Source organism: Mesoplodon densirostris, chromosome 3 (assembly GCF_025265405.1).
Source record: "Mesoplodon densirostris isolate mMesDen1 chromosome 3, mMesDen1 primary haplotype, whole genome shotgun sequence".
Lineage (NCBI taxonomy): Eukaryota > Metazoa > Chordata > Mammalia > Artiodactyla > Ziphiidae > Mesoplodon > Mesoplodon densirostris.
Genome location: NC_082663.1, coordinates 150,733,781 through 150,754,662, shown reverse-complemented (window position 1 = coordinate 150,754,662; position 20,882 = coordinate 150,733,781). Strand labels below are relative to the sequence as shown.

The 20,882-nt window shown below is 63.6% G+C and overlaps 1 protein-coding gene across 1 annotated transcript; it reads right to left on the bottom strand.

The window, feature by feature from the left end:
* Nucleotides 1-675: 675 nt before the first annotated feature.
* On the bottom strand, nucleotides 676-20,800 carry GNA11 (G protein subunit alpha 11). Its single transcript, XM_060094608.1, has 7 exons — nucleotides 20,633-20,800; nucleotides 9,888-10,072; nucleotides 7,478-7,632; nucleotides 6,933-7,061; nucleotides 3,765-3,894; nucleotides 3,527-3,680; nucleotides 676-2,819 (listed from the first exon to the last, which is right to left on the bottom strand). Exons 1-7 carry the CDS (start codon nucleotides 20,766-20,768, stop codon nucleotides 2,629-2,631), a joined length of 1,080 nt encoding a protein of 359 aa, XP_059950591.1. The 5' UTR covers nucleotides 20,769-20,800; the 3' UTR covers nucleotides 676-2,628.
* Nucleotides 20,801-20,882: the final 82 nt, after the last annotated feature.

The following is a 20,882-nucleotide window of genomic DNA, read 5'->3' as shown; positions in this document are numbered from 1 at the left end:
TCCACCTGCCGATGCAGGGGACACGGGTTCGTGCCCTGGTCCGGGAGGGTCCCACATGCCGCGGAGTGGCTGGGCCCGTGAGCCATGGCTGCTGAGCCTGCGCATCCGGAGCCTGTGCTCCACAACGGGAGAGGCCACAACAGTGAGAGGCCCGCGTACTGCAAAAAAAAAAAAAAAAGAAAAAATGGTGAAGCTGGTAAGTTGTATGTGTATTTACCACAATGTAAAAAATATTTTTTTTAGGGGAAAAAAAGACTGAGAGATGGCAGGGAGATCGCTGGTCCAACATCTTGGTTTGCAGAAAGAAATGGGGCCAGGGGAGGGGCGCGTCTTCCCAAGAGGATCCACTACAGTGAGTGGCCAGTTGGGCCCAGAACCCGGGCCCCATCTCTGTTCCCTGCCCCCCGCCCAGGAGGAGTTCCTCTTGCAGGATGCTCCAGCCCACAGCGCAGCACATCGACCTGAAGTCAGGGGCCCTGGGGCCGCAGTTCCAGCTCAGGGAAGGAGGTACACCCCGAGCGGCCGAGCTGTGGCTCCCGTGAGCCCAGACCCTATCCTGAAGGTGCCAGGGCCCCGCAGGCCACACAGGAGTCAGGTGACACCCCGGAGGGCTCAGGGCCCCTCTGCTGCCCCCTGCCCCAGCCAGTAACAGGAAATAAGCCACAGGGGGCCGAGTGTTTAGGAACAAAATTTATTCCAATTTAAAACAGAATTCATTTCAGGAGAAAGGTATGAAAAGTCCATTTCCATCACGTATCTCTGGATTAAGGGGTCAGGGCCCCGACACGCTGTCTGAACACGGACAGCTCCGGCCACAGGAGACTGGCACTGAGCCGACGGCGCCCGCCCCTCAGCCCGCACGGACAATACATGCATTTCAAATGACAAAAGGTTTAAAAACAGCATTTTTATATAATATTCTTTTTTAAATAGATTAAGGTTTAAATTGTCTGAAATCAGGACTGTTTAATATACAAGTACAAGCGGGCGAGGTCACCCCCGCCGCCCGGCACGGCCCCTCACACCACTGGGGCGTTGGCACTCGGAGGGCAGTTCTGCTGGGTGATGTGACACAGCGGTGGGGGGAGGCTGGCACTCGGGCAAGGGCCTCAGAGGTGAGCGGGCCAGGCGGGGAGGTTGGGCACAGCAGCTGGGCTTGCCCCGGGATCTTGGCACTCCGGCCCCTCCGGAAGTTAACACTCTGGACGCGCCCCCCCACCGCCTCCCCCTTGAGGGCCTACCCCGACTCCCTGTGCGTTGTGGGCCCCCGGGAGCCCACCGCCAGCGGCACCACCGCCCCCAGCCGCACGTCAGGGCTATGGCACAAACCCCTACAAGTGGATGCACGGCACCAGAGAGGGCCCTTCGGGTGGAGATGCCCAAGGAGAAAAGGCCGAGAAGCCTGCCCCCCACCCTGGGCCCTGCGTATCAGGCGCAGGAGGGAGGTGGGAGGCGGGCGGACGGGGACAGGGCTGATGCGGGGCTGGTCTGACATGTGCGCCGTTTCTCTGCACTCCCTGGTCAAGGGCCGCCCTGAGCACTCACTCGCAGGGCCCAGGTGCGCGGGGCAGGTGCGGGGTGCCACCAGCGGGCCACTCCCGTCACGTTGGTGCAAGAAACCAACCACACAAAACCAACCACCGCAGTGGTCGGCCCACGCCACGTGAGACGGCCACTCCCTCCCCCCAGAAACCGGCCCTCAGGCCCTCGGGGAGGCCCCCTCAGTGCACGGCCATGGCCGTGGCCAGGCTGAGGGCCCACCTCCAGCTGCCACGAGCCCCGACAGCTCGGCTCCGGGCAGAGTGCAGGGCGGTGGGCACCTCCCAGCTACCCATGGCCCCGCCAGGGCGACCCTCCCTGCGTCTCTGCCTCTCGGGGACAGACCTGAGAAAATTCTGAAAGAAGTCCCTACCCCACCCTCACTGCTTCCAAAATGGGTACAAAATGGAGCAAAACAAACAGTGGCTCCCAGTCCAAGCGGGCTTCCTCGGGGTTGGGGACCGGGCCCAGAGGCCAGGAGCGCTCCCAGCGGGAGACCTGGCGAACCCCGACACCCCGGCCCCCCGCGGCAGGCAGGGCTGTGAGACAGGGCCCCAGGGGCTGCGTTTTGTTTCCTCAAAAAAAAGAAAAAATGGTTAGGCACTTCCCAGGGCGGGCAGCGGGGGGCGCCACCCACCCCCACGTCGTGGAGTCCGGGGCAGAAACCCGGCAACAGTGGTGAGGGCAGCAATAACTTAAACAAGGAAGAAAGAGAAGTCCCAGCCTCTGCGTCTCCACGCCTCCCGAGATCAGAAGAAAGCAGGCCGACAGCCGTCCCCGGAGGCCGTGTCTCGCACCGCTGGGGGCCAGGTCTCCTCTCTGCCGTCTTCTGTGGGTTCTCTTTTTTTTTCTTTTTCCTTTTTTGTTTTGTTTTTTTTTTTTTTTAGAAAAAAGCAAGCCACGAGTCAAGGCCAGAAAAAGGCGGCCTCTGCCACTGACAAAGATGAGAAGGTGCACAAGGTGTGTAGGAAGAAAGATGTACATCCCCTGATAACTGTGAAATAAAAACCATTTGTTTAAAAATATGAAAAACCCCCGACTCCTGGGGCAGACTGGCGACCAGCAGGCGGCTGGCGGGAGTCCGCGCAGTCACACCAGGTTGTACTCCTTCAGGTTGAGCTGCAGGATGGTGTCCTTGACAGCGGCGAAGACGAAGCGGATGTTCTCCGTGTCGGTGGCACACGTGAAGTGGGAATAGATGATCTTGTCGCTGTCAGGGTTCAGGTCCACGAACATCTTCAGGATGAACTCCCGGGCGGCCTGCGCGTCTCGCTGCGGGCCTGGCGGAGGCGGGGGGAGGGGCGGGATGAGCCGAGGGAGCCGCGCAGCCCCCGGCCCAGCAGCCCCTCACTCAGGCCCACCTGCCAGGCAGACCCACCTCCCACTCCCTGGCTCCCGCCTCCCCTCTGTCCACCAGCCCCCCATATACTCAGGCACGTGTCCACAGCCCTGCTGCCCCCTGGCAGCCAGCCTCCTGCTCTGGCCCACCGTGCCCCCCCCGCCCACCGTGGGCCTCCCGGTTCCTCGGGCAGCACCTCCGGGAGACACCGGGGAGGGAGTGGCGGAGCCCCGACTGCCCCCCAGGAGCGCCCCCGGGAGGTCTCCGCGTGGGGGGTGGGGACGGCAGGAGGAACTGGGGCTGAGCCGGAGAGGGGCAGGAGGGGTCCGGCTCAGCCCGTATCCCCCGCGCCTCGCTCCTCCCTGTGCCCGGGCCCTGGGCGGGTGGGGACAGGCTGCCAGGGGGTGACCGCAGGGTGCCCTCTCCCACAGACGACGCTCCCCCGGGGGACACAAAGCTCTCTCCACCATCCAGGGCCCTGCGAGGCGCCCGCCAAGCTCCGGCCACACTAACTGCACCGCGGCCTCCGTGCAGCCTGGGAAACACCGTCCTCGTGTCACTCCCGAGTCACCAACGAGGCCCCCGAGGCCCAAAGAGGGTGAGGGAGGCGCTGGCAGCGCCCGAGACAGGCCGCGAGGGCGGGCTCACCGTCGAACTCGGGGAAGTAGTCCACCAGGTGGGAGTGGAGGATCTTGTCCTCCAGCAGGTCCTTCTTGTTGAGGAAGAGGATGACGGACGAGTTCTGGAACCAGGGGTAGGTGACGATGGTCCGGAACAGCGCTTTGCTCTCCTCCATGCGGTTCTGAGGGGCAGGCAGCAGGTTGGCGGCAGGTCCTCCAAAAGGGCCTGTGGGCACCCCCCTCCCTGGGCTCCGCGAGGGCCTCACCTCGTTGTCCGACTCCACCAGCACTTGGTCGTACTCGCTGAGGGCCACGAGGAACATGATGGACGTCACGTTCTCAAAGCAGTGGATCCACTTCCTCCGCTCGGACCTCTGGCCCCCCACGTCCACCATCCTGCAGGGCGGGGTGCACGGGCTCAGCGCGGGACTGCAGATGACACTGCCCACCCCCAGCACAGCCGCCTCGAGGCATCAGAGCCACGAGGCCCCCCGCCTCAGTCACCTGTCAGAGCCAGCAAAGCCGCAATCCCATTAAGCCAGGAGAACACAGCACAAGCAGGGGAGGGGGGACCCCCGAGACACAGCCAGGCGCCTGCTTGCCGAGGGAGGGGCCCTGGCCTACAGGGGGCGCCATGGAGCGTGTGAGGCACAGACCCCGGTGGGGCTGAGCCGGGCGACCTCGGATGTCCCACGTCTGGAAACCCGTCTCCCCTTGTTGGACACCACACGGCATCACCTATGAAACGCTGGAACCCACCCCAGCCACGGCGAGAGCAGGCTGCTTGTCCAGCGGGAGATGTTGGCACACAGATGCTGACATCAGGCGGGGCGGGGAAACGCTAGGGACGGCGCCCTGAGCATCACGACTGGTGACAGGTCCCCACTTTCTACTTGTGAGTTTCTTAAGTTTTCTATGACAAGGAAGCCATCTACATTTTTTTTTTTTTTTTTTTTTTTTTGCGGTACGCGGGCCTCTCACTGTTGTGGCCTCTCCCGTTGCGGAGCACAGGCTCCGGACGCGCAGGCTCAGCGGCCATGGCTCACGGGCCCAGCCGCTCCGTGGTATGTGGGATCCTCCCGGACCAGGGCACAAACCCGTGTCCCCTGCATCAGCAGGCGGACTCTCAACCACTGCGCCACCAGGGAAGCCCAGCCATCTACTTTTGAAGACGATGGCGAGAAAGAACAGCAGCCTGAGAAGGCAAGGGTCCCCAGGCCAGGCCCATCCACAGCTGCTGGACAGTCGGGCAGCAGAGGCCAATCCGCCTGGTGGGGGTTTCGCAGAGGAGGTTCTAGCAAGCACAGGCGGACGGCGGATGTGCCAGGGTGACCGAGGGGATACGAGGGGGGTGAGTGGACACCAGACCCACACGGGCCACCGCTGCCCGTCTGGGGAGTGCCATCGGGCCGACGGCGTCAGGGGCCACAGCCTTTCTGGAGCTAAGTCTCCCCAGTACAGCCGTGTGGGAACCTGGGCCCCCAGGGTGGGGGGCGGGGTCAGGTCTCCGCAGGAGGTCCCGTGTGGGACCAGGCTCGGGCCTCACACATCAGGCCAATCGCACTGTCACCGGATGCTGTGTGAGCTCCGATCAAGGTGGGGGCACAAGCTCCATGCCCAGACCCCCAGCCTGCCCTCTGTAAGCCCTCAACCAGACAAGGGGGGAGGGGGACAAGGGGTGGGCTGGCCAAGGGACAGTGGTGGCAGAGGTGCAGGGCCACTCTGCAGTTTGGACAGCAGCAGAGTGCACACACGGGCTTGGGGGAGGGGCGGGAAGGGATGGGGAGAGGCATTCTGGACAGAGGGCACAGTAGCTGCGGAGGCCAAGGTGAGGCCGTGTGAGGGGACCCTGGGATGTGGGGTCGGGAGGAAGGCCAGTGATAGCCCTGGCCTGTGCCCCACAGGTCTCTGAGGTCCCGGACCCCATCGAGAATCTGACCAAAAAAGAAGGAAACCAAAATGCTGAACTCTCACCAGAAAATATACCATCAGGCATGTGCGGTGTGATGCCTACAACTCCTGAGGGTCCAAGGGCACCCCGAGGGCTCTGACAGGTGAGAAAGGATGGGGGGCCAGCTGGGGGCACCCAGACTCTCCCCCTCTCCCAGAAGCTTCTGCCTGAGAAGTGCGGGTCCCTGGGGGCAGAGGTGGGTCTCGGGTCTTGGGCCAGAGGGCACCTCAAGGCAAACCCAACAGACTCCCTGAACCCCTGGGGCTGGCGCTTCAGGCAACAGGGCAGGACCTCCGCCAGCAGTGCTGTCTCTGGGGCCTCTGGGGTGGGCTCGCCCAGCAGAAGGGACCCCATGCAGTGGCTGGGAGGGAAGGCTCGCAGCCAGAGCAGGAACCCCACCCCGGAGCCTGGGCCTCAGAGCCCTGGGCGAACTGTGTCCCCCAAAGTCAGTCCCCCTGGAACCTGGGGACACAGCCTGATCTGGAAGCGGGGTCCCTGCAGATGGCATTAGTTCCGACAGGGTCACTCCGGAGCAGGAGCCCTGGAGCCAGTGATCGGTGGTGTCAACGTTAAGAAGGAAACATGGACACAGACCCAGGGAGGGGCCGTGTGATGACGGACGCAGAGATGGAGCGAGGCTTTTTTTTTTTTTTTTTTTTCCCTTTTTGCGTTATGTGGGCCTCTCACTGTTGTGGCCTCTCCCGTTGCGGAGCACAGGCTCCGGATGCGCAGGCCCAGCGGCCATGGCTCACGGGCCCAGCCGCTCCGCGGCATATGGGATCCTCCCAGACCGGGGCACGAACCCGTATCCCCTGCATCGGCAGGCGGACTCTCAACCACTGCGCCACCAGGGAGGCCCTGGAGCGAGGCTTTTACAAGCCAAGGGACGCCGCGGGCTGCCAGCACCGCCAGAGCTGGGAGGGACGGGACAGCTTCCCCTCACGCCCTCAGGAGGACCCAGCCCTGCTGATACCTTGACCTCGGAGCTAGGAGAGGATACATTTCTGTGATTTTACGCTGCCCATCTGTGGTCATTTGTTACGGCTGCCCCGGGAGACACACTTGGCCTTGCCACCTGGCAGCTCTGGACAAGCTGTGACCTCGCGGTGTGGCAGGGCCCATCCTCGGGGACGGCCCTGAGTTCACTCTGGCCGCATGGCCTTCAGAACTGGGCCGCAGAGGGGCCTGGAGCCACCTTCCCCTGGGGCCCTCAGGCTCCTCCACCGCCCGCCCGGAGCACCCCTGCTCTGGCCTGGACTCCAGACCACCCACCTGCCCGCCCGCACGCGCCAGCACCCTCCCCCCATCTGGGGCCCACGCAGAGCCCGCACCAGGAGGCCGTCGCCCCCGGGCCGCCTCCATTCAGCCCTGCCAGCGCCACCGGGGCCTGGCTCACTCGGAAACCTGGTGACAGCCACGGACAAGGACCCTCTCTCGCTGCCCCATACCGGGGGCTTGGGGCCGGGGCCGGGGGCACAGGTACCTGAAGATGATGTTCTCCAGGTCGAAGGGGTACTCGATGATGCCAGTGGTAGGCACGCGCACTCGCAGCACGTCCTGCTGGGTGGGCAGGTAGCCCGAGGTGGCGATGCGGTCCACGTCAGTCAGGTAGCTGCAACACAGCAGGCAGGGCCGCTCAGGCCAGCCCACGAGGGCCCTCCCGGCCATCCCAGGTCTCCTGAGCGCTGGGAGGGGCCCAAGCAGCCCAAGTACTTGGGACGAGAATGGACAGGGGCGAAATGAGGCCGCAGGGAACGCCTGGGACAGAACCCCGCCCCAGCTCTGAGGGACGGCTGTCTGGGGATGGGGACGGCGCCAGGGTTCCGAAGAGAGGCTGTGGGCTGGAGGGGTGGCTTTTCACAACCAAACCTGTCACTTGGGAATAGTTTTAGAGACACAGAAAAGGGGCAGAGAGACAACGGAAAATCCCCGCAGACACCCGCCTCCCTGTAGGGAAATCGCCCCGTCACGGCTAACGAGGCGCCATGCAGACCCTCCTCCGCCCAGGCCCGGCCAGGCCCCACTCACTACTTGGCTGAGTCCGAGAGCTGGTACTCCCGCCGGCGGTCGTAGCACTCCTGGATGCCGGGGTCGTTCCACAGGGTCTTGATGGCACTCACGTACCGGTGCTCGAAGGTGGTCACCTTCTCCACGTCCACCTCCCGGATCAGGAGCGCGTTGGCCTGTGGGGGGAGGGGCAGGCCGGGGATGCTCAGCGCCGGCACCCGGCAACCGACCCGGAACCACTGACTCCCGTTTCCCATGAACACGCGTCAGGACGACGCAAGGGCGACCGGCAGCGATCGCCCCCCAGTGCCAGGCCCCCAAAGGAAAATGCAGATGGAGGCAGCTCCTGGGAGCAGGGCCCAGCCGGCCGCCACGCACCTCGGTGCCGGGGCACCCAAACAGGACAGAGGAACAAACACCACCGGCTGCCCCCATGTTCCCATATGCTGCAGGTGAGGAAACCGAGGCACAGAGAGCTGCTGTGACCTAAGAAGAACCTGCCCCCCGATTCCAAGTACACAGCTCCTGAAACCCTCAGGATCTCTGAAGGCAGAGGTCCTCTCGTGTGCAGCCTGGGATGGGGTCTGGGGACCACAGCAACCCAACAGGAAGGGAAAGCTGAACTAATCACAACAGTCCAGTGGTCCAATGACTCACGCCCCTGGGACGGAGCCTCCACACAGACCCTGGACCACAGGGCTCGGAGACGCGCTCCTAAAGAGCCTCGCTGAGACACACCACCCCAGAGGTCCACACACACGCACGCACACACACAACGCCGGGGGCAGAAGGCTCCCAGGAGACCCCTGTCTTGCCTCCAGCCTGCTCCACATGCCTGTGCTCGGGATGGTCCCACCCACACGGCTGAGGGACTGGGGAGGGGACACAGCTGGGCAGAACCCCAAACGAGAAACGAGGGGGCCCCAGCCCAGGCTCTGGAACCCACCGGTCGCCTCCCAGGGATGCTCTCCCGCCCCAGCCCCTGCACAACAGCGTCCTTCAGCCCCGCCTCACCCTCCCGGCCTCCCAATCCGGGCCTGGAGAAGCAGACACCAGCCCCAGAAAACCCCCGACTGCGGATGCATGTAGGCCAGGGACCAGACGTCTGTTTCTACGGCCACGCTGTCCCTGCTGCTGCAGCAAAAGCCGCCACGGATGACGTGTAAGCGAGTGGACGTGGCCTGTGCCAGCAAAGTTGCACCTACAGAGACAGGCCTTAGTCTGCCAATCCCTGTTCCAGATGCCACTGGACCTCCACGATTAAAGTGGGGCCTGGACTCTTAGGGGTCTCAGCTGCGAGCAATCCTAAGAACCAGAGGGTGAGAGGCTCCAGCAGGCCCTACATGCTCAGCCCCACAGCCAGGCTGGCCGGGCCCCAGACTCAGTGCTGGGCCCTGTAGGGTCCCTGATGACCCGTGAACTGGGCATCAAGGCAGGAAGACGCCAATATCAGAAATCTGGTTGACTGGCCTTCTTAAGCCTCAAAGCAAACAGATTAATTTAAACCCTATTGGACATACATGGTCCAAAACATGGTGCCACGTGCCAGCCCAGGCAAACTGCTGGAGTTGAAAGAGAAGTCCCCGAAAACAGATCCACAAAAGCAAAACCAAGGGAGGCCGCCAGAGAGAGGGCCCCCTGGTTCACGGCCAGGGCAACGCCGCTCGGACAGCAGGCAGGCAGCCCCTCTGGAAGGCAAACCGAGAGTTACTCTGGACCTCGCACCTCCACTGCTGGGGACGCGCCCAGGAGAAACCAGGACAGGCGTGCAAACAGAAACCTGCACACGAATGTTCCAGCAGCATGTCCGCGAGAGCCAGAAGAGTGGAAACAACCATGTGTCCCTCGATGGACGATGGACAGACGTGTCCCTCCACACGCTGAGCATCACTCAGCCACAAAGAGGAGAGAAGCCCTGACACTCGCTGCAATGTGGATGGACCTTGAGGACACGATGCTCAGTGACAGAAGCCAGACACAGAAGGACACACAATGTGTGATTCCACTGATGGGAACCGTCCAGAACAGGCAGATCCACAGACACAGAGAGTGGGTTCCTGGTTGTCAGGGGCTGGGTTAGGGGATGGGGAGGTGACTGCCAGTGGGGACAGGGTTTCTTTCTAGAGTGATGAGAGCGTTATGGAATTAGAGGCAATGGTTGCACAACTCTGTGAATATGTTAAAAATGAATGAATTGCACACTTTAAATGGGTGACTTAGTATGTACATTTTCTTAATAAAGCTGTTACTGAAGAAAATAAGAGAACGTGCCACCCCGCGGGGTCACAGAGGGCCTGATACAGTGCGTGGAGTGCCTGGTAGGACGCTGGCCCTCAGAGGGGGCCAGGACCCACTCCACCAACTGTAGGACGGGGCTGCGAACAGCTGCCAGACGCCCAGCCGTGCCCGGCATTCCCACCTGGGGCCTCACCTTGTTCTGCTCGTACTTGTAGAGGATCTTCAGGGTCTCCATGGCCCGGATCATGGCCTGCATGGCGGTGAAGATGTTCTGGTACACCAGCTTGGTGAAGCCCCGCTTGTCCTCCTCCGAGTAGCCCGCCCCGTGGATGATGCGCATCTGCTTGATGAAAGTGCTCTTCCCGCTCTCGCCCGTGCCTGCAAATGGCCCAGTTGAGACCCAGCGGGACCAGACCTGCGACCCAAGCCGTGGGCTCACTGCACCCTGCACACGAGAAGCCCCGCCCACGAGGAGCCCCGGACACGCGGAGTCCCGCCAACGAGGCTCGCGACGTGGGGATGCTCCTGGCCAGCCGCTGCTGCTGGACGACAGGGCGGGCCACGTCCTCCCACGCACACCCTGTCTACAGGGGCAGCCGAGGCTCGGAGGAGGTCGGGACAACAACGTGGGCAAGGACGGGAGGGGAGCAGCCGCGGCACCTGCAGCAACTCGGGTCTGAATTCAACTCTGGCCGCAGCCAAGGAACTGGAGGCCGGGAGCAGTGAAGTGTCTCCCCCAGATGCCGCCACGCCCTTAACCGGTCACGTGACGAGCTCCCTTGTCCCACACACCCTCGTATGACAACGTCCCGCCGACCCCCGGCTGTTCCCCTCAGAACAGCTTTCCTTCAGGGCGCGAGTTTGGCATCTGCGTCGAGGCCACGCTGGGCCTTCGCAGGGCGCTGGGCTGTGCGCCCCCCACAGTCCCCAGCAGCCCCTGAACCTGTAACTCACCCAACCTCACGCCACCCCGAGACCGAGCATGACCCTGGCGCTTGAACAGCCCCAAGGTCCACGTCCTTGTCAGCCCAGAGGCCCTGTGGGCGCCCAGGGCCCCTCCCCTCTCTGTCCCACTGCCCTCTGGGTGTCAGGTGTCAAGGCCCCACCTCAGAGAAGGGCGCACGGAGGCTCTGTCTCCGGGATCAAGGGATCAGAGCAGAAACCCCTGAATGGGGCCACGTGGCCGCTGCGCCTTCCTACTGCGCTGTGTGCCGCTGGCCAGCCCCACCCAGCACCAGAACTGCGGCGGGAGGGAGGGCTCCTCTCCTGCTCCAGCCTCTCACCGCCCTGTCACCCTCTAAGCAGCAAACCCGTATCCCCACTTTTGTTCACCTTCACACGCAGGGACTGCAATTTAGTGGCTTTAATGTGCCCACAAATCTCTGGGATGACTTCCATGCAGAGGGGGAGTTTGACCCCTCCCGGAGGGCAGGCTAGACTCAGTGCCTCCCTTCCAACCAAAAGAATCTGACCAAGGATGGCCTGTCACTTCCAAGACGAGTCACGGGGCTCCCCGTCCTCTCTAGGACTTTCGCGGGGGCCGGGGGGCAGCGCCGTCCATGAGGGCCCATGTGGACAGGAGCCACGTGAGGGGCCACCCTGGATGCGGCTTCTCCAGCCCCGTCGGGCCTTCAGATGAGGCAGCCCCGGCTAACATGTGCTCTACAACCTCCTAAGGGACCCCGAGCCTGAACCCCCAAGGCTCCTGACCCTCAGAATCTGCCTGTGTGTTATTTTCAGCTACTAAGTTACAAGGTGGTTTTATTGCACAGCAGAAGAGAACTTCCACAGCCTAAGGACGTACGGCCTCAAACCCCTACTTGATAACCAACACAGGTCCCCACTCACCCATGCACTGAAGCCCCCAGGCCCCCTCTTGGGGACTCAGAACCCCCCAGACTCGCCCCAGCCCGCCTGTCAAGGCTCATCCTCCCCACCCTGTCTCAGAGTCACCTGCGTCCCCCACCCCAACGAAGGGGCCTGAGCTGCGTCCTGCCCTGCACGCAGTCCGGCTCACAGCCACCGGTGCCATGGGCGCAGGGCAGGCAGCTCCCCTCTGCACTGGGACCCATCACCGCTGCCTTTCAGGGGGTCTCTCTCAGGCATCTGCTGCCCGCCTCCTTGCCCGGGAGCTCCCAGAGAAGACATGGGTTCCGAGCAGCCTGCAGTGACCACACTGTCCTGCAGCAGGAGGCCTGCGTCTGAGTAACTGACCACGGGTGCCCGAGCCCACCTGGGGAGACAGAGCAGGGGCCACCTCGCTGCAGCTGCCCCTTTCTAGGACCTCCATCAAGGCTCTGGGTCCTTTTACGAATAAAAGAATACGACTCTGGTTCTGTCACCAAGTGGTAACTACCCCAAGCTACCTCCCATCCCACCGCTGCCGCAACATCAACCAGAGGCCAGGCGCCCACTCCCACCAAGGCCCCACCCCAGCTCTGAGGCAGGATGGGTGAGGACCCCATGTGACCCCACACCTCCCTAAGGGGTCTACGCACTCCTCCCTCGTTGCAGGGAGCAGGGTGGGGGAGGGGAGGCGACACACAGGAATGCCATGCCCTGCGTGGTTTCCTCTGGACCAGGGTCCCCGCAGCACTGCTGACACTGGGGCCGTCCCGGGCACTCTGGGGTGTTGAGCAGCACCCCTGGCTCCGCCCCCTCGATGCCAGGATCCCCTCAGTGTGACACACAGACATCCCCAGTATCCTTTGGGGGCAGGACCCCCCAGGTGAGAACCCTTGTTTTTGACACTATGCTACTGTAAAAAGATACGTGCCCTGCTGGTGTTTGGAAGGGCCTCTCACCAGAAACATCAGACCAATGGCCACTAAAGCCCGAGCCCCTGCAGCCACAGGTCAGCTGAGGTGGAGACGGGCAGCCACTCAGGCCCCGGGGCGCTGCCCCTTGTGTCCACCCCCCGGAACAGCAGGACGGGCAAGTGAGCTGCACGAGCGCAAGGACGCGGGGAGATCCAGAGAGAGCCTGCTGACTTCAGACCACAGCCAGCGTCTCCAAAACGGCTGCGAAACGGACAGACAGCCCCCCGCCGAGCTCCCCAGAGGCAGCGCAGGGCACCGAGTGTCTCACACACGTGCACGCGCCCGTGCCAACAGCCAGGGGACAGCGGGTGTTCACGGAGGAGCCGTGATCGCCAGCCAGAGAGTGGCTGAGGGACAACAGGGGATGCCCCGGTGCCCAACACAGACGACGCAGCTGGGACACGCCCCGAAAACCAAGAAACGGAAGATGGACCCCTCAGCAGCCGGAAACGCAACTGGCCCTGGAGACGTCGGGGGTCCTGGACGAGGCGCATGGCCCAAACCCTGCCGGGGGCAGAGGAGCCGCTGCGAAGACAGCACCGTGATCAAGTCCAGGAGCAAAAGGCACTAGTGAGGTGATGGGGCGGTGACGGACCTCACGGGCGATCATGTCACAATCCACGTGTCAAGTCCTCACGTGCACCCCTTAAACCACACAACACGTGTGGCACTTACGTCTCAATAAAGCTGGGGGAAAAAGCGGCAAAAGGGACACCCTGGGGACAGTGCGGCCCAGGAGGTGGGACGGTCAGTGACCCCACCCAGGCCATGCCACCTTGCCAGGAAGGACAGAGAAAGGAGGGTGTGGAAGTGGCGGCTGCAGAGGCCAGGCCCCCGGAGGAAAGCCCCACCAGCCGCATGTCGAGGGTGGCGTGCCACCTGTGCTCAGGGCCAACAGCGACTGAGTGACAGGTGCCAGTCCCAGCAGGCGCCTCCCGGCAGAGCTGTGGGTGGAAGGCCAGAGCTGCGGGCCCAGCGCTCTGGAACCGGCAGGCCCAGCTGGCCAGAGCTCGGCCACCACTGGCCAGGGAGGGAGGGAGGAAAGGCTCCGGGGGACGCAGAGCCGCCACAGCATCCTCTCCAGGTGCCCACCCGATGGCCCAACTCAGTCCACATGCTGCCAGCACCCGGTGCCAGGAGCTGGGACCCGGGCCCCCCACCACACCCGAGCCAACAGCCACCTGCTCAGAGAAGTCTCAGGGTGCGAGGCCCACCTGGACCTCACGACCATGCCTATCTGCTGTGGCCGCCGCCCGGGGGTCCCTGGCAGCTCTAGCTCATCCTGCCCGGCCCTTAGTCAGTTCCCCCTGAAGATCCGGTCACGGGGACTTCCCTGGTGGAAGACTCCACGCTCCCAATGCAGGGGGCCCAGTTTCAATCACTGGTTGGGGAACTAGATCCCACATGCATGCCACAACTAAGAGTTCTCATGCCACAACCAAGAGTTCGCATGCCACAACCAAGAGTTCGCATACCGCAACTAAGAGTTTGCATGCCACAACTAAGGAGCCCGGGGGCTGCAACTAAGGAGCCCACGTGCTGCAACTAAGGAGCCCGCAAGCCGCAACTGAGACCCAGCGCAACCAAATAAATATCTATAAAAAAAAAAACCTTCAACAGCTGCCCATCAGGGAGAAGAGCAAGGCTCCCCTCAAGCAAGACCGTGTGAGACCCCGTGATGGGCCTCGTTCTAGCCACGCACCTGCACAGGTGCAGAGGGCACCTACCGCCACACCCCCTCCCAGCGAGGACGCCGAGTGGCCCCAGGTCTTGGCTGCACTCAGACCACGGGTTCGTGTCTGTGGGTCCCCTGGCCCCCGCTGTCCCCCACAACGCGACCAGCCCAACCTTGCACGAGGACAGCCATGGCACGGCGGCCCAGGGCCGGCGCGCCACCACTGTTCACATCGCCCACGCATCGGGCCCTGCCCCTCCCGAACGCCACCCCAACTCCCTGCACAGAAACCCAAACTCACGTTTTCCAGGAAGGGCCCCAGCGCCCCCAGCGCCCCACCTGCTCCTGGCCTGCTGCTCCTGTCTGTGCCTGCTGGGAGCCAGCTCCCCGAGGGCGGGGTCTGCCAGCAGCCTCACACCCAGCCCCAGCACAGGCCCAACCCACATTTCCCCCACCCAATGAACCAAATGAACTCAGCCCCAATCCACAGTCCCGGTTCTGTCACGTGTCCCCCCTCGGGTCCTCTGCATCCCCTGTCCTAACTCCAAGAATGGGGGCCCCTGGGGGCACAACCCAGGGGAGGGGTCCTGCCCCTGGGGGCCTGACAGGGGCCAGACAGCACAGCAGGGCCGGGAGCCTGCAGGACGATCTCTGGGCATGCTCAGTGGCATCACCAGTTGCCCGGCCGAGACTAACTGGAGGAGAGGAAGGAGGAGAGCAGCCCCATCCCTGCGACAGAGGGAGAAAGCCACCGTCTCGCCTGCACGGTCGGCCAAGATCTAGGACCGCAGACCGGGAGGAATTAAGTCTGAGCCCAGGCAGCCACTCCTCAAATGTGGGAGAGAAGAAGGGCAGGGAAAGAGCCTGGAGGGCAGGAAGGACGGTGCTGGTCCGACATCATCCCAGTGGGACTCAAGGTGTGCAGCATCCGTGACCCCCGGGACAAGTGGCCGCGATCTAGCAAGAGAACACTAGTGTCAGAAGCTGGGGTTCAGGGCTGCCGCCCGGCCATCCCTAACTCTAGAATGTGGGCAGTGAAGCCAGGAACCCCAGGACCACAGGAAGCCCAGGCGAGAGCACTGCCGGGGATCTGGGCTCCTGGAAACACAGCCCGGAAATCCAACACGGCCCGGAGCTGTGTCAACAGGTCCAAGATCAAAGAGGCACGGCGACCTTCTGCTGGGGGACAGAGAAAGTGCAAACCCCTCCTGCAGCCAAGGAAGGCAACTGCACACTCCCCTCACCCCCGCTCATCCGTTCATTCAGTGGTACATCTATCACCCCACCTCCTGCTGGACGAGTGAAGGAGCTGAGGCACAGAGAGGTCAAGCAGCTTCGCTGAGGTCACACAGCCAATAACTGTCAAACCTCAATAGGCTCAGGTCTTCGGGCTTCACGTCCGTCCGTCTCTCCGTGGTCCACGGTCACCGCCACCCAGGGAAGTGAGCGAATGTGAGAGCACGGGGGGAGCTCTCCTGGGCCAGCCATGGGCCTTCCAGAGACACTGCAGCAGCGGGCGCCAGCACGGACAGGGGCCAGGAGGGAGGACAACAGGGCGGACCTCGGGACTCATCCCTTCATCTGACCTCCACACCGTGGCCGCTAAGTCATCAGGTCCAGCGTCCCCTGCCCAGGTGACTCCAGGCGCAGACACTGGTCCCCTGGGCCAGCCCCCCTCTTGTCCCACGTGCCAGGTCCTAGTGCAGCCCTTCCTGAAGCCTAACGCTCAGGAGTCGGGGAGACTGTCCCGCCCAACCCTGCCGTTCAGCCCAGCTGCCCGGCCTGGGACAGAAAGGCCCCCACCCACCTGTCGAGGCTCAGCAGAGAGGACCAATGGGGCAGAGATGGGGCGACCCGCCTCCGTGGGGGGTCTGACCTTTCAGCTCTAGGCCAACTGAGGTAAGCAAACCTCCTTGGCAGGCACTGGGATCAGATCAGGAAACAAGAGGCCCAGCCCTGAGGGCCAAGCTCCAGAGACCCCACCACAAGACAGGGAGGTCCCTGCTCGGCCGCAGAGGGACTGCCAGCCAGCCCAATACCATGAATAAAGACAAGGGCACAGACTGCACTCCCCAGTTTGACATGTGTCGCCCCCACTGACCCTCCCACAGTCCGGGAGTCAGGGGACACTCTCCTTCCACAGCAGGGAAACCTGAGGCTCGGGAGGTACGGGGACCGAAACCCCACCACGCTCTCCAGCTCGGTCCTGGCGGGACCCGCCTCCCAGCGCTGCCGGGGCAGCCTGTCAACCCGGGTAAAGCCCCCCGTAGGGAGAGCAGTGACCACGGCAGGGCACAGCGCCTCACAGGTGTCCCGGCCTTCCCCCCAACAGCGCTGCAGGCGGGGAGCCGAGGTTGTGCTCGCTCTGGAGCGCCCCCAAGCCCACTCACGAGGCCTCGGGAGGGCGGCAGCTGCGAGCTGTGCCCCTAAGTCCCTGTCTGTCCACGCGTCACAGCAGAGAGCCACCGGCAGTGGCAACGGGCCCCGGAGCAGGGAGCCTCACGTCCAGGCAGGATGTAAGGATGCCCTAAGTCGGGGCGCCCGGTCACCCCCATTCCACCTGCTTGAGGGAACTGCGTTCAGTTAGCCAATCAAAGACACCCAGCAAACATCTCAGGTCCGCAGGGCTCTGTGCTGGGCCGTGGGGTGGCAGGGCCTGCCCCGGAGTGGGGATGTGGTGGGGAAAACGAGGGGGAGACACCTTGGTAGTGACCGGCCAGGCGCCCCACGCCCGGGCTAAGGGCAGAGACCATGGCCACCCGGGAGCAGGGGGCCGGGGCGCATTGGCACAAACTCCCCAGCCAGCAAGCCTGCGGCCTGGAGCCTGGTTCTGAGAGCAGCTGGAGTTCCGCCAAAAAATAACCCCGCACGCGGGTGCCCCCAAAGCCCGTGGAGACGCCCCAATCCCGTCCACGGACACTGGGCTGACAGGTCCCGCGGCTCACTGACCTGATGGGAGAGGAGCGCCCTATGGGGACCAGAGATGGCCGTTCCCCCTGAGCGCAGCCCAGCTCTGCACACCCGGCCTGGCCCCGGCCCAGACCAGAACCGCCCACCCAGGGCTGGACTTTGCCCCCAAGGCCCTCCGAGGCAGAGGAGGAACAAACGAGGAGGAACAAACGGGCTCCGTCCCTCCTGCCAGGGGTCCCCACTCGGCTCCGTCTGCAGCTGCTCTAAACTCCCAGCCCAGGAGTAGCAGTGACTGAGACCTGTTCTCGGGCCGCACGGAGAAGGGCTCCACCACAAAAATCAGAAAGTGAAACCTTTTGTGGTTAAACATCCGAGGCTCTCAGGCAGCGACCAGCGCAGCTCAGCCGAGGCCGGGAAGCATCTGTGCACACGGAGTCCGGAGCCCAGGGACACGCCTGGCGAGGCCGTGCTCAGGCCCAAGGGGAGGGAGATTCCTACTGGCCCGGCGCGCAGGACACCGAGGGAGAGGGGCTCTGACAGCAAGTCTGGGCTCCTGCACCTCCAGGGATGGCGCCCACCCTTTCAGCGACACAAAATTTCACCTAACTTTTAAGCCCCTAAGATTCATCCTGGGGTGGGCCACGAGGGGTGGCCCGGGGCCCCAGGCGCTTCCAGCTATCGGGGTCTGCGGGGGACAGGCAGGGCCACCGCCAGGAGCCACGGCCACGTTCCACTCACGCCTCTAAGCAGGGCAGGCGCACCCTTCCCGCCAGGGGCCACCACACCCCAGGCCGGATTCCGGCCCTTTCTACCGCCCTCGGGGCCACAGCAGGACAGGAAGCCTGCGGAACTGACCGCCCTGCTTTATTTAGAAATCCCAGAGCCGCTCAGCTCCCGGAACGGCACTTCCTGCGGTAGGCCTCGGTTCTCAAGGGGAAACCTGTCCTAAGGAACGGACGAGGGGCCTCCTCGGTGGTTCTCCACTGAGTGGCAGAAACACGGGGGCAGGGGGCGGCACCTGCACCAGGAGGGATCACGGGAGGTAGAAGCCGGCGGGCCTGCCCAGGACCCCCACCAGAGCTCCTAACTGGGCCTGGGGGTCCTCTTCCGTAAAGTGCGAGAGTGACGCAGAGCCGTGGGGACCCCGGTGTATCCCCTGCAGGGACGCTCGCTATCCCCATTCCCCACCACAGACGACTGTCAGTGAGGATGCGGCCTGGAGTAACAGGACCAGCAAAACCGAACACACCTCTCACACGTGTTCGTAGACGTGTTGCGTGCTGACGGCACACACATATGTGGCTTTGGACCATAGTAACAAAAGCATTCACCTTCTAAGCACCCACAAAACATCTGACAAAACAACCTAACACTGATCACATACCGCCTCTGCAACACACATTTTACACTGTGTACTGACACGGGGCAGGGGTGATTCTGATAACACACACGGGGGTGATTCTGCCCCCGGGGGACACTGGGCCACGCCTGGGGATGTCTATGGTTCTCATGGCTGGGGTGCTCCCGGCATGGCGTGGGTGGGGCAAGGATGCTGCTCGGCACCCCCTGGCCCCCAGCACGTCCCCTGGACCTCCACATGGCATTCACAGCCGCCCTCCTGGTGTCATAAACCTTCACCTTGGACCCACAAGCTCTCATCTTCCTATCTGCCCCCATGCCTAGGACTTAACAGCTTCCCAGGAGGATGCAGACTCCCTGTCCTGCAAACAAGCGGGGCGAGGGGTGGGACCTCAGACCCAGGTGCTCCTGCAGCCAACAGCCCGCACCCATGGGTGGGCGCTGGACACATCCAGATCCCCTGCAAGGCTCCTCAGCCCCAGCCCAGGGAGACTAGAGACACACAGCAAGGCTGCAGGAGCACAGGCCACCGACCCGTACCCTTGAACCCCACGTCAATCTGGAGCCTGGGCGCGCACAAGGCAGGCAGCAGGGGCGTGCAGAGGTTCATGCAACCCCCAGCCCCCAGGCAAGGCTGATTGTCTGGTAACATTAACATGCTGGTAACTTCTCAACCCCCCTCTGAAAATAAAGTCTACCTCTGTTGGCGAAAGGCAGCCAGGGCCATGCTGTCCTCCCAGGTGCCACTGGGACCCCACTGCAAGTTTCCTCCAAACTTTACCGTTACTCTCTGCCTGTCTTTTCTGCAAAGATGGCCCATTTTATAGCCTTTAGGTAAAGTGGAACGTTTGGGAAAAAAGACAGGGAAGGTATTTTAATCAAAGGGAGGACCCAGAGGGTCCCCACAGGTGGGAGAAGCGAGGCAGTCCCTCCAAGACCCACGGCCTCCAGCGACTCACCGCCTCCGACCCTGCACCGTCCTGCGGGTGGACCCCTCGGTGGCAGACCCCTCCTCCACCAGGGGCCCATCACAGCAGCATTTCCAACCTTCCCCGCAGTGCAGGAATGCAGCAGAGCTCCGGAGAAGGCAAGGCAAGGGCTTCGCTTGTGTAAACGACCTTCTTGCCTTTGACTGCGGAGGTAAGTCCTCCAACCACCCTTATTTGGGGTGACAACAGCTTGTCGACTGCTGGGCCGACTGGCTCCGTGCAACAGGTGCGCAGTGGGGGAGACGGAGACTTGGACAGGAATCCTCTCCAGGAGGGGGAAGAGGACCCAGGAGACCCGGCTCCCACTAGGACGTAAGAAGAGGGGCCGGATGGAGACAGTTGCTCCGTCAGGGCTCCACCCGCCCTGGCCCCAAGAAGAGAGGAAAGGTTGTCTTCTCCCCCACGGATTGCACTCCACTGGGGAGGGACATGGGTTTTCCGACTGGCCTCAGGGAACGGGGGCTGGAGGGGGACAGGCCCAGCCTGCAGGGAACAGGGCTCCACCTGGTGGGAAAAGTAGAGAAGGGATGCCAGGAGGCAAGGGGTGCGTCTTGTGGATTACAGCCCAAAGGTCTGGCCCTGAAGAGATGCTGCGGGCAGCGAGGGGGCACACCTGCTGGGGGCAGGGATGGAGGGCCAGCCCTGTGCAGGGAGGAGGCTTGTCTCCTGAGAAGGGGCAGAGGGCAGACCCTCGAGGGTTCTGGGGGCCCGAACGGGACGGCAGAAGCAGAAGCTGGCCCTGCAGGGATCAGGGGCTGGGCAGCAGAGGCACGGACTGATCCCAAAGGGTCCTGGGAACCCCGCCTGGACAGCACAGACAGGGGCTGATCCTGAAGGAAACTGGGGCCTGATGTGGACAGTTGAGACAAGCGCTGACCCTGCAGGGACTGGTGACCTGCCACGGACAGCACAGGCGCGGGCAGATACCGAGGGTCTGGGGTGCTGATGTGGACAACAGAGGCAGGGCCTGGCCCCTCTGATGTCAGGGACTCAACCTAGACAGCACAGGCTGCAGAGATCGGGTGGCCCAGAGGTGGACAGCACAGGTAGGCAAGGGCTGACCCCGCCGGGGGTCGAGCCCGCTCTGGACAGCACGCAGGGCCGTGGCCAGCACGCAGGGCCGCCCCGCCCGCCCGCCCGGCACGCGCACCGCCGGCCCGAACCCCGCAGGCCCGGCCCTACTCACCGAGCAGCAGTAGCTTGAGCTCGCGCCGGGCGTCGCGCTTGTCCCGCCGCAGCTGTTTCTCGATCTCGGCGTTGATCCGCTTGGACTCCTTCACCTCATCGCTCAGGCAACACGCCATCATGGACTCCAGAGTCATCGTCCCGGCCCCGGCCCCGGCCCCGGCCGCCCGCCGGCCGCCCCCGCCCCCGCCCCCCGGCCGGCCCGGCCCTGGCCCCGAGCCGCCCCGGCCGCGCCCGCCCGGCCCTCGGCG

Bases quoted from the DNA above. Each gene is read 5' to 3' on its own strand.
- GNA11 (XM_060094608.1), bottom strand. From the start codon at position 20,768: ATGACTCTGGAGTCCATGATGGCGTGTTGCCTGAGCGATGAGGTGAAG. The intron at 7,062-7,477 runs GTGAGTGGGGCC...GCTGTGTTGCAG, and splicing joins CTCTCGGACTCAGCCAAGTA to CTACCTGACTGACGTGGACC. The intron at 3,895-6,932 runs GTACCTGTGCCC...CCCGCCCTGCAG, and splicing joins CTGGAGAACATCATCTTCAG to GATGGTGGACGTGGGGGGCC.